General features: G+C 38.9%; 1 protein-coding gene across 1 annotated transcript; it reads left to right on the forward strand.

The window, feature by feature from the left end:
• Positions 1-4,285: 4,285 nt before the first annotated feature.
• On the forward strand, positions 4,286-13,403 carry LOC118037877 (G-type lectin S-receptor-like serine/threonine-protein kinase LECRK3). Its single transcript, XM_073406551.1, is given in 10 exon segments — positions 4,286-4,815; positions 4,817-5,168; positions 5,692-5,873; positions 6,402-6,565; positions 7,189-7,310; positions 9,103-9,293; positions 9,603-9,687; positions 10,007-10,113; positions 10,443-10,829; positions 12,098-13,403. Coding segments are annotated over 10 exon segments (3,243 nt in total). The 3' UTR covers positions 13,221-13,403.
• Positions 13,404-13,701: the final 298 nt, after the last annotated feature.

Genomic DNA, 13,701 nt, shown 5'->3' on the forward strand with positions numbered 1-13,701 from the left:
CAGCACATGGTTACTGATGTATTCTATGTGCCTAAAATGAGGAACAATCTCCTGAGCATAGGCCAACTGCAAGAGAAGGGTCTGGCGATTCTTATCAAATCAGGAGTATGCAAGATCTATCACCCTGTGAGAGGCCTGATCATCCAAACCAGAATGACAGTCAACAGAATGTTTGTATTAATAGCAAAGGCTCAAGGCAAAGAAGTCTCATGTTTCCATACACATGCACGAGATGTATCACATTTGTGGCATTGCAGATATGGTCATCTTAGTCATAAAGGACTAAGAACATTGCAGTATAAGAAGATGGTTCAAGGACTACCACAGCTCCCTGCATCAACCATAAAATGCACTGCCTGCATTACTGGCAAGCAACACAGAGAATCTTTCCCAAAGAAGAGTCAATGGCGTGCATCACAAAGGCTACAACTCATCCATGCAGACATATGTGGTCCAATCACACCAACCTCAAACAGCAAGAAAAGGTACTTCTTATGCCTCATTGATGATTATAGCAGGAAGGCCTGGGCTTATTTTCTAGCAGAAAAATCAGAAGCTCTTCAACATCTCCAGCACTTTAAGAAGCTTGTTGAGAAAGAAACTGGACAATTCATCAAGGGTATAAGAACGAATAGAGGTGGTGAGTTCAACTCCCTGGAATTTAATGAATTCTGTCAACAAAATGGCATCAAAAGACAGCTAACTACAGCCTACACTCCTCAGCAGAATGGAGTGGCTGAGAGGAAGAACAGGACAATGATGAACTTGGTAAGATCAATGCTTTCAGAAAAGAAGATCCCTAAAAGTTTCTGGGCTGAGGCAGTGAAATGGATCATATATGTCTTAAATAGATGCCCTACAAATGCTATAAGAGGCATGACTCCAGAAGAAGTGTGGACTGGAATGAAACCCTCGGTTGAACACTTTAGAGTGTTTGGGTGTGTAGCTCATGTGCATATACCAAATGCAAGACGAACCAAACTAGAAAACAAGAGTGTGTGTTGTGTACTGTTGGGAGTTAGCGAAGAATCAAAAGGCTACAGATTATATGATCCTGCAACAAATAAAATTGTAACCAGCAGGGACATAATCTTTGAAGAAGAGAAACACTGGGACTGGGATATCAGTTACAAAGAGGAAGTACAAATGAGTTTAGAATGGGGAGAAGAAGATGAAACTGATGAAGATAAAGCAAACAACAGTGAAGATGCAGAGGCAATTGAAGATGCAGAGGCAACTGATATTGTTGCCAACTCAAATACTAAAGATGGGAATGACATTAGAGAACCCAGAAATGCTCCTGCCAATACAACATATGAAGAAGATGTTCATCTGCATGCAAGGAGGGAGACAATTATGCCAAATTGGATGAGAGACTATGTCTCTGGTGAAGGACTGTCAGAAGAAGAAACTGAATTGAATATGACAACCATTAGTTCTGGTGATCCCGTGAGCTATGAAGAAGCAGCAAAAAGCTACAAGTGGAGGGAAGCCATGGATGCTGAAATGGAGTCAATTCAGAAGAATAAAACATGGAGCTTAACTGAATTACCAGCTGGAACTAAGAAGATTGGGGTGAAATGGATATACAAAACCAAACTGAATGAGTCTGGCAAAGTGGATAAACTGAAAGCCAGGTTAGTTGCCAAGGGTTATGCTCAACAACATGGTGTGGATTATACAGAATGCTTTGCTCCGGTGGCAAGAATGGACACTGCTCGGATGATTATTGCACTAGCTGCTACAAGGGGTTGGGTCATCTATCAATTAGATGTTAAGTCGGCTTTCCTACATGGAAAATTAAGTGAGGATTTATTTGTAGAGCAACCGAAAGGGTATGAGCAGAAAGGAGATGAACATAAGGTCTACAAATTACACAAAGCTTTGTATGGACTAAAACAAGCCCCTAGAGCTTGGTTTAGTCACATTGAAGCTTACTTCATCCATGAAGGATTTCAGAAGTGCATTAGTGAGCAAACTCTGTTTGTTAAAACCAGTGGAAGCAGAATTCTTATTGTGAGTGTCTATGTGGATGATTTGATCTTCACTGGAGATGATGAGCAGTTGATGCTGGAATTCAAACAATCAATGATGAGGGTGTTTGACATGACCGACCTAGGAAGAATGAGATTCTTTCTAGGCATAGAAGTACTGCAACATATTAATGGGATCTATATTTGTCAACGAAAATATATACTAGAGGTGCTGAAACAATTTGGCATGGAAGACAGTAATGCAGTAATGAATCCTATAGTTCTTGGCTTCAAACCTAACAAAGTTGGAGAAGGAAACAGAGTTGATGAGACTTACTATAAACAAATAGTAGGAAGCCTCATGTATATCACTGCTACTAGGCCAGATATCATGTTTGCAGTGAGCTTTATTAGCAGGTTTATGTCCAATCCAACAGAGGTGCATCTGCAAGCAGCTAAAAGAATATTGCGATACCTGAAGGGCACCATCAATTATGGTATATTCTACAAGAAGGATGATAACAAGCAGCTGATTGCATACACTGACAGTGACTATGCAGGAGATCTTACAGACAGGAAGAGCACATCCGGCTATATCTTCATACTAAGTGGAGGAGCAGTCTCATGGTCATCAAAGAAGCAGCCTATTGTCACTCTGTCAACAACCGAAGCAGAATTCGTGGCTGCAGCAGCTTGTGCCTGTCAGGCAGTATGGATGAGAAGGATCTTGGAGAAGTTAAACCATGAACAAAAGGGCTGCACTACCTTAATGTGTGATAACAGTTCAACCATTAAGCTCTCAAGAAATCCTATTATGCATGGACGCAGTAAGCACATTGATGTGAGGTTCCATTTCTTACGTGATCTAACTCGAGACAAAGTCATAGAACTGGTGCATTGCAACTCTCAAGATCAAGTAGCTGACCTGCTGACAATACCAGTTAAACTACAAACATTTGAAAGCCTGCGAGAGCAAATGGGAGTGTGTGAGATTCCTGACATAAACTAATTGTTACACATAATTAGTTTAAAGGAGAGAATGTTGAAGAATAATCAATTACTGTTAGCAGTTATTGTTAGTAAGTCTGTTAATATGGTTAGTCTAGCTGGCAGTTAGTTAAGTCAGTTAAAGACTGTTAGTATTCCTAACTAACAATAACTGATTCCTTGAATCACGGGGGCAACAGCTGCTTCTCTGTAATGGCTATATAATGCCATATCGTTGCATCAGTAGAGGATAATACATTTATAGTATTCATCAGTTATTCTTGTGTATCAATTCTAACATTAGTGAGGGCTTTGAAGCTGGCCTTGACTTGCTTGATGGGGCCTCTGAAGGGGGTGGCATATGTGGATGCTAAAATCTTCCAAGCTCCCTGGGAAGTAGTTTGAGACCATACATGTCAGAAAGGGACAGGTTTTTGATTTTGTCAATAAGCCGTGTTGTTTGCTTCAACACAAGTCAGTTTTCTGTTATACCATTAGTGGAGGAAATAGAGAACATAGACAATTTTCTCAACCGCTTTCAATCAGTCTTGCTTAATTCAATTATCCTTATCTCTTTTGTGTTGAAAATCTTTCTGCAGTAATTAAAGTCATATGTGCAACCTCTTCTTCTTACATCACAGGTGAAGAAATTTATGTCTTTTACGTACCTTGCAAGGAAAAATGATTCTTCTTATAATGTCTTTATTTTCACTGGAATACAGCGTGGAAATGTCCCCATAGAAAGACTGGGTGTGTCTAGTATTGTGGTTTACGGTGTTTTTCAAAAATAATTTTTGTTATAAAATATATTAAAATAATTTTTTTAATATCGGAAAGCTATTAAAAAAAACCAGCCGTTTGCCTTTGGGTTGTGCTAGCTTTAGCATTTTCCTTGTTGTAATTTATAGTCATTCGAGACTTGTGATCGAGCAGTGACAAGGACACCAATATCATCTATCTTCCATACTTCATCTTATGGCTTTCGCTTATGCAGCTTTCTTTTTTTTCAGTTATTTTTATTATTTTTAATGAGACATAAATTTTATTTTATTTTTCTTGGTGTCTGTCAAATTATTTTAAATAAATTTAAAAAATAACTAATAAAATACTACAATTATTCTCTAAAAATAAAAAATTTTATGATATTTGTTGGTAGTTGAATGCAAGTCAAGTCTACCAGGGTTGGGCCTAGTTTCACGAAAATCTTAGATTAATAGTCGTACCCCAAGGAAGAAACAATGGTCAAGCCATAGCTTTAGCATTTTGCTTCTTGAACTTTAAAGTCATTATGACAACAATATCATCTATCTTTCATACTTCATCTAATGGCTTTCGCTTATGCTTCTTTGTTTTTGTTGGTAATTTATATTTACAAGCCTGCAAATTCCCAGCAAAACCACTCGACCTTGATAAGATTAGGTTCTTCAATCTCCACCAACGTCCAACCAACTTCATGGCGCTCCCCTTCTGGCACATTTGCCTTTGGGTTCTACCCACAGGGCAGTGGCTTTATAGTGGGAATTTGGTTGGTGTGTAAGCCAGCTGATATAATCACCTGGACAGCATACCGAGATGACACTCCTGTGCCGTCAAATGCTACGTTGGAGTTGACCGTAAACGGTAAGCTTCTTTTAAGAACTTATTCTGCCAACAATGAGGCCGGTGAAGAGAAACTCATTGCTAAGATAGAGAAGTCAGCTTCAAACGCTCGCATGCTTGATTCTGGAAATCGAGTGCTCTACAATGAACATTCTGATGCCATTTGGGAGAGTTTAAAATTTCCTACAGATACAATATTAGGAGGCCAGAATCTATATACAGGGCGTGAACTGCTTTCCAGTGCATCTACAACCAATATTAGGAGGAAGGTTTCATCTTAAAATGCAATCTGATGGGAATCTTGTTTTATATCCCATAGACACTATAGACACTTCAGTAGATGCTTATTGGAACACTGCCACTTTTGCTTCCGGTACCCATCTGTACTTGAATTATACCGGGCAACTGCTAATCCTTAACGACACCTTGGCCAGTGGCACCCCTGTGTTTTCCTCTGATTCAGAATCGGAAAACAGCTCAACTATCTACCGTGCAACATTGGAGTACGATGGAATTTTTCGATTGTATTCTCATAACTTCAACAGATATGGTGCCTACACTACATCTCTTATGCATTATGCACCAAAAACTCAGTGCGAAGTGAAGTCTGTAAATCGAATAAGAAGAGATTGAATCTGCAAAGTTATATTTTATTGAACCTTTGGAGAGAAATATATACAGATGATTACATGAGTAACTGTTAAAAAATAATAAAGCTATTCAATGCTACAATAATGCAGAATTCTAAGAGATTTGATTTACATTTAATGAATCATAAAAGGAAATAAATACATGAACAATAACTGTTAAACATATTGCAGCAGATTAACCTTCCAACACTCCCCCTCAAGTTGGAGAGTGGATGTCTTGCAATCCCAACTTGCGGACCATAGGAATGAAGAATTCCTTTCCCAATGGCTTAGTCAAAATGTCGGCTAGCTGATTTTCAGAACTCACAAATCTTGTTTCTACAGAACCATCTTGAATCTTATCCCTTATAAAATGACAGTCCATTTCTAAATGTCTCGTCCGTTCATGAAAAATAGGATTCGCTGCAATGTGTATCGCGACCTTATTATCACAATACAATAATGCTGATTGTTGATGCAACACACCCAAATCTTTAAGTAAGCAACGAAGCCACGTTAATTCGCAACAAGCTCCTGTCATAGCACGATATTCTGCTTCAGCCGAAGATAGAGACACTGTCTTTTGTCGTTTTGATCGCCATGAAATCAGTGAGGGACCTAGGAATACGCAGTATCCTGTGGTCGATCTTCTCGTAAGTGGGCATCCTGCCCAATCAGAATCAGAGTAAGCTCGCAGTCTGAGATCACTGGTTGCGGAGAAGAAGAGGCCTTGACCAGGAGCAGATTTCAGATATCTCACCACCCGTAAAGCTGATTCCCAATGATCCTTTCGGGGTTGGTGCATGAACCTGCTTAATATGTGAACAGAATATGTAATATCTGGCCTTGAAACCGTGAGGTATATCAACCTCCCAACCAATCGCCTATATCGCTCTGGATTTTGAGTAACTCACTTTTATCAGACAATTTTAGGCTGCGTTCCATAGGAGTATTGATGGGAGCTGCTCCCAGCAAACCTGCATCCTTAATAATTTCCAATGCGTATTTTCGTTGAGAGATAAAAGTACCAGCTTTGGATGTGGAAATCTCAATACCAAGGAAATATCTCAGTTTACCAAGATCTTTAAGATGAAATTTTCTATGCAGGAATTTCTTGATATCAGCTATGCTCACGGGATCATTACCAGTAATTAAGATATCGTCTACATATATCAAAAGAACAGTAAATGACTTGCCTTGCTTTCTGATGAAGAGAGAATAATCGGCTTTTGACTGTTCATAACCAGCTGATTGTATGGCCTCGGAGAATTTGGCAAACCATTGCCGTGATGCCTGCTTCAACCCATACAATGATTTGTGTAGACGGCAGAATAAGTGTTCCTCCCCCTGTCTTTGAAGCCCAGGCGGTGGAGACATGTAAATTTCTTCGTGAAGATCACCGTGGAGAAATGCATTATTGACGTCAAGTTGATGAAGATTCCATCCACGGGCAGCAGCCAGAGCTAATAGACACCGAACTGAGATGATCTTGGCCATTGGGGAGAAAGTATCCTGATAATCAATGCCAGCTAATTGTGTGAAACCCTTCGCCACAAGCCGTGCCTTGAACCGTTCAATTGACCCGTCTGAGTTATGCTTGACCTTGAAAACCCAACGACAACCAATCGGGGTCTTACCAACTGGGAGAGGGGTGAGTGACCAAGTTCCATTGGCTTGAAGGGCTTGTAGTTCGGTTTGCATGGCTTGTTGCCATTCGGGATGAACAGCGGCCTCAGAGTATGATTTTGGTTCCGTGACAGTTTCAATTTTAGCCACAAAAGAGTGATAAACAGGATTATATCTGTGGTATGAAACGAAATTGGACAGTGGGTATCGTGTACCTTTGATCGGAGCTGGAACGTGGGAGGTCGATTGATCGGAGTAAGCAGCGGAGCAGAAGTAATCGGCGAGTTTAATTGGAGGAACAATTTGGCGGCTGGAGCGACGTGGGGCTGCTGGAGGTGAAGTTGTAGGTACTGGAGAGGTGTGGGTTGGGTCAGGTTCAGGCGAGATGAGGGATCGGAGGGGTATTGGTTCAAGCGGTGGAGACGAAGATTGTGGAATTGGATGTGGGGAAGTTTGTGTGGATGACAGGTCGTTGGCTGGAGAGGGCGTGGACTCGGTTTGGATAAGTGGAGAGGGGCTGGGCTGAAGGTGATGATGTAATGGATCGGGAGGTGAGGCTGAGTTGAGGGGAACTGGGCTGGGCCGAAGGTGATTTTGTAAGGGATCGGGAGTTTGAGCTGAGGTGAGGGTTTCTGGGCTGGGCCGAAATTGAGGCTCAAAGGGATCATGGGGCGGGGCTGGAAGCGGGAGGGGTCCAGATTTGTGGGTTGATGAGTTTTGGGCAGAATAATGGGGCACATGGGAAGGGTTGACCGTGGCATATGGAAAAATATTTTCATGAAATTTTACATCCCGGCTAGTAAAGACCTTTTTTGTTGATAAATCAAATAACTTGTATGCCTTTTGACCGATTGGATATCCAATGAAAATAGAAGGAATGGCGCGTTGGTCAAATTTATGAGAAGTGTGAACATTAGTGGCATAAGTGAGACAACCAAAAACGCGAAGATGAGAGTATGAGGGTGGTTTGGAATAGAGAAGTTCAAAAGGTGTTTTGAAAGAGATAACCGGTGAAGGTAGCCGATTAATTATATGGACAGCCGTGAGGGCACATTCTCCCCAAAATTGTGAAGGGAGTTGAGCATGGAATTTTAAAGCACGGGCAACTTGTAAGATGTGTCTGTGTTTGCGTTCCACTACCCCATTTTGTTGAGGAGTGTAAACACAAGAAGTTTGAAAAATGACACCTTTATCTTGAAAAAAAGATCGAAGTGAGATAAATTCTCCACCATTGTCACTTCGAAAAATTTTAATGCGAGATTCAAATTGAGTGAAAATATAACTGAAGAAATGTTGTAAAATTGATTGTGCTTCAGTTTTGTGACGCATTAAAAATATCCACGTAAAACGTGTATAATCATCAACAATGGTGAGAAAATAATTAGCGCCAGAAATAGATGAATGTCGATAACGACCCCAAATGTCACAATGTATAATATCAAAAGGCTTGGTAGATGAAATAGTACTAGTACCAAAAGATAGACGACTTTGCTTAGCCAAAGGACATATGTGGCAAGCATTTTTTGACTCAACGGAAAAATTCAAAAAAAAATTAGCGAGAAAACTTAAACGGGAAGGTGAGACATGTCCTAGACAATTATGCCACAGGTCGGTAGAGGAGAGGGTAAGGTAGCATGCAGGATGATTTGTGGTTGAGGAAGGTTTGGTGAGGTTCTTTTTTGTCGCTAGTGCCACCAAATAGTATAGGCCGTTTCGCTGTTTACCCAAACCAATCGTCCTCCTCGTAGCCAGATCCTGCAAAATACACCAATAAGGGAGAAAAGTCACTGAACAGTTCAAACTCCTTGTCAAACGACTTACTGACATCAAGTCGACTTTGAATGTAGGCACAGATAAAACATCATGCAGATAATAGACTGAATTTAAGGGTAAAGACCCTTTTGCAATAATATCTGCTTTGTCTCCACTAGGTAACAGTACAGGTGGTAGTGAGCAGTCCTTATTTTCATTCAATAATTCAGATGAAGATGTGATATGGTCAGTAGCCCCACTATCAATAATCCAGTTATGGTTATCAAGTTCAGAGAAACCTGGCTTTGTTACTGCATTGGCTTTTGAGCTAGAACTGTCCTCATGATTATTTAGGAGTGACAAAAGTTGCTTGAGTTGAGTTTCTGACAACGAAACCGTGGGCCTTACCTCATCTTTGTGGGACATTTCAGATACCTGGTTAGCTAAGGGAAAACCATTGTGTTGATTTCCAATTGAGTGCTGATTTCCAATCGTGCTTTGATTTCCAATCGGGTACCCATTCATCCTCGCTTTAGGGTGTCTCGGTGGATACCCATTTAACTGGAAACACTTTTGCACCCAATGCCCCATTTCTCCACAATGGGTGCACTGGGGTCGTCCCCTTCCTGACCCAAAACGGCGCCGATCCTGGTCAAAACGGCGTTCTCCTTGCGGTCGAGTATCACGAGGCTGAGAGAGGCGATTCACGGAGTGTTGTGGGCGATCTGTTTCTGAGATAAAATTTCTTTTTCCTTGATTATTATAACGTACTGCCATGGCAGCACTCCCACCCATCTCCGTTTGTGCAACGCTGAGAAATCGTTGCTTTTCTTCTTGACATACCGAAGAATAAGCTTGGCGAATGGATGGCAGAGGATTCATCAGCAAGATTTGGCCTCGAATTGCAAAGTAAGTGTCATTTAAACCCATTAAGAACTGCATTAATCTTTGTTGGTCTGCCTGCGTTCCATGTGTTGTGTCTGTGTATGAAGCCAATTCATCCCACAAACCTTTTAATTTCGTGTAATATGAGGAGATGGAGAGCTGCTCCTGTCGAAGATATGCAATGTCCCTCTGAATTTCAAATATGCGAGGCACATTGCTCTGTGAAAAACGTTCCTGTAAATCTTCCCAGACTTCATGTGCGGTGGGATAATAGATTACACTATCTGCAATTTCCGGGTTCAATGTATTGATGATCCAGGAATGGACCATATCATTACATCGTGACCAGGTAGCATAGCCTTCAGGATCAGTCTGTTCTGAAGGAATTTCAATTGAGCGATTGATAAAACCGAGTTTGTTCTTGGAGTTTAGGGCGAGAGTCATAGCCCTTTTCCACCCAGAATAATTATCTCCATTCAGTGATTTGGAGACAAGGATGAGCCTGGATGATCCGAGTGATGGGTGAAATATGGGTTTGAGATGTCAGATTTGCAGAAGTTTGATGCAAGGTCTGATTTGGACGAATCAGATGGAGCAGCGATGGTGCTGGGACTTGATAGATTTGATTTCTTGATTGGCCATGACAGTGAAGGCAAAATTTCGTGAGAATGTTTATGAAGGATTTTGAATGCAGAATTTTGATTTTAGAATTTCAATTTACGTGGGCTCTGATACCATGTAAATCGAATAAGAAGAGATTGAATCTGCAAAGTTATATTTTATTGAACCTTTGGAGAGAAATATATACAGATGATTACATGAGTAACTGTTAAAAAATAATAAAGCTATTCAATGCTACAATAATGCAGAATTCTAAGAGATTTGATTTACATTTAATGAATCATAAAAGGAAATAAATACATGAACAATAACTGTTAAACATATTGCAGCAGATTAACCTTCCAACAAAGTCTTTCTGCGATCTCAACAGCTACTGCACCATGAACGATAATCAACCTTACTGCAGCAGTCTTCCTGGCACTGTTTTTGTCAATCCCAACCAGAGATATAATGGGTGTAAGAGAAACTACACTGAAGAATTATGCAAAGTTGCAGAGGAAACATCCTCGTATAGCATTACTGATATGGAGAAAATGACTTGGGATGACTTTCCTTATTTTAAAAACTCCATGTCAGAAGAAGATTGCACAAAGTCCTGTTTGCAGGACTGTAACTGTGCTGGTGCGCTGTACGAATCTGGGGACTGCAAGAAAGTGAAGTTCCCAGTGAAATATGCTAAGAGATTGGAAGGTGACTCATCAAAGGTTTTCTTCAAGGTGGGTTTGAAGAGTGTCGAAAGCCGCAACCAGGGGCGGAAGCGGGGGGGGGGGGGAGCGGGGGCCGAGCCCCCCCTTGACCCATTTTAATTTCATTACTGAGTAATGAAATAAGAGACGAAGTCATATATTGTATTTTAAAGAGGTGGGCCTTAACTTTACTTTTGATTTTCTTTGAATTTATTCTTAACTTACGTGAAAAAAAAAAACAATATAAAAATATTATTTTATAAAACAAAAAATAAAGCACTTAATTTGTTTTAATATAAATCATGTAGCAATAAAATAAATAAATAAAAAACAAAAATCTCGAGTAAAATTTTTCTAAAAAAAAATTAAAACAGAGTCACTAATTAATTTATCTTTTCATCAAACAAAACAAGGTAACTTAAATTTAAAATCTATTTTTGTTTTGTTTGAGATGTTTGTTAATAATTTGATCGGGTTTTTATATATATATATAATTCTACCATTTTTGCTCCTTTTTTTTTCTCAAATCTGCTAGTCCTACCAATTATTACCAATTATTTTTTAAATTCTTGTTATAGTGATTTTTTTCTAATTAATTAGATATATTTTATTGGTTTGTTTTTATTATGCTTGGATTTTTTATGTTTTGTTTTTAGCAGAGCCACCAAAATTATCAATTTTTTCTTACTGTATATATTTTGATTTTAGATTTAGATTGAACCATGAACAAAATAAGAAGAATTGATTTTTTTTTAAGAAAAAAATATAAAATATTTGATAACTCACAATCTATTGAACAAGCTTTTTCAACGATGAAGATTGTTAAAACAAGACTTCGCAATCGGATGAAGAATGATTTTCTTGCAAATTATTTGATTGTTTATATAAAAAAAGAACTTGCTGAAAAAATTCACAATTGATATGATAATCAATGATTTCTATTATATGAAAAAAACAACGAGCACAATTAAAATAAATATGTAAGAATCATTTTTTATTTTTTTTTTTGCTTTATTTCAAAGTTTATCAAACATAAATAATGCATCGTTTTAGTTAATGTTTCTTATATACTTTGTATGTTTATATTTGATAGGTATAAAGACCAACAAAATTAAAGTGATAAATACATTATAAAGATGAAATTAACTTTATTGCTTTGACTCAATTTGGTATTGCTCCAAATCTTTTACCTTATACAAAGATCATTATATGTTTGTAGTAAGTTATTTGAATAAAACTAAATTATGTAGGTTTTGTTTTATAACTCATATACAATAAATTAAAATAAATATTATATCTTGTTATATTAATTTTGGCCCCCCCTAATAAATAATTCTAGTTCCGCCCCTGGCCGCAACCGATCCATTGCCACTGCAACGAAGCCTCCAGTGGTCCATAAGACAAGCAAGAAGACAGTGATGCTCATTTGTGTTATGAGCGTAGCATTCAATACATGCTCTTCAATTGCCATTGCAGTTTCTGTTTTTTTCATCTCTAAGTCAAGAGTTGTTAAGGCCAGAATGCGGTTGGGAGGCGGAAATCTTGGCTTGGCCCATGAGCTCACTCTGAGAGCATTTTCATATCGGGAGCTTAAAAATGCAACCAAGGGTTGCAGGGAAGAGTTGGGAAAAGGATCTTTTGGAGCAGTTTACAAAGGGACATTATACAAAGGTAAAAAAGATATTGCAGTGAAGAGGCTAGAAAAGTTGGTCAGTGAAGGTGAAAGGGAGTTCCCCACAGAGATGCGTTCGATTGGAAAAACTCATCATAAGAACTTGGTTCGGCTACTTGGTTACTGTACTGAGGACTCCCAGAGACTCCTAGTATACGAATACATGAGCAACGGTTCCCTTGCAGATCTTCTCTTCCGAACTGAAAGGATCCCAGATTGGAGTCACAGAGTGAAAATTGCTTTAGATATTGCTAGAGGGATCCTATATCTACACGAAGAGTGTGAAGCACCAATCATCCATTGCGATATAAAGCCTCAAAACATTCTAATGGATGATTTTTGGACTGCTAAGATCTCTGATTTCGGGCTAGCAAAATTGCTACTGCCTGATCAAACAAGAACCTTTACGATAGTCAGAGGGACACGAGGTTACTTGGCTCCTGAATGGCATAAGAACACTCCAATATCAGTCAAGGCAGATGTTTACAGTTACGGAGTTATGCTCTTGGAAATTGTTTCCTGCAGGAGAAATATAGAAACTAATGTATCAAGACCAGAGGAAGTTCAACTTTCTAATTGGGCATACGAGCTTTTGGCTGCAAGAGAATTGGACAAGCTAGATCTTGGTAAAGATGTAGACTTGCAGAATTTTGAGAAAATTGTTATGGTGGGCATTTGGTGTATTCAAGATGAACCAGGTATCCGTCCTTCTATGAAGTCTGTTGTGTTGATGTTAGAAGGAATTACCGATGTATCTGTTCCTCCACGTCCAGCTTCAGCTTCAGCATAAGTTTGTAGGCAGGAAAACTTTTAAAATTCTGTATCTTGTAGTTGTAGTAGTTCTAACAAAAAAAATCATTTGTTGTTTTTCGTGGGAGGAGAAGTTACGGAAGCAGTAGTGTAAAGAACATGTTTCTGTCTCCTCCAAATTCAATGTGTCAACTGGTTTGAATAATTATTACGGAAACATTAATTACAGCATGTTGTTGTTGATGGATTGATGGATTCTTCCATCGATATCTTACTTGTTATTCGTTTCTTCTTTCCAATGAGAAGACATTAAGCTTAGAAATTTAATCTCTAATACCTCATAAATCGAAAGAAATTATTAACTTGCTTTAAGAGATTAAGAGGTGAAGGTGTGTAATGCTACGCAATCAACAAATTAAATAACTACGTATATAAAGTAAAACAATAAAAAGAAAAGAAAACTATAAAGGAAAATATTGAAAATTACGATAAGTAAAAGAAAGCGAAGTATCGCGGAAATT

This window comes from Populus alba, chromosome 19 (genome assembly GCF_005239225.2).
Source record: "Populus alba chromosome 19, ASM523922v2, whole genome shotgun sequence".
Classification (NCBI taxonomy): Eukaryota; Viridiplantae; Streptophyta; class Magnoliopsida; order Malpighiales; family Salicaceae; genus Populus; species Populus alba.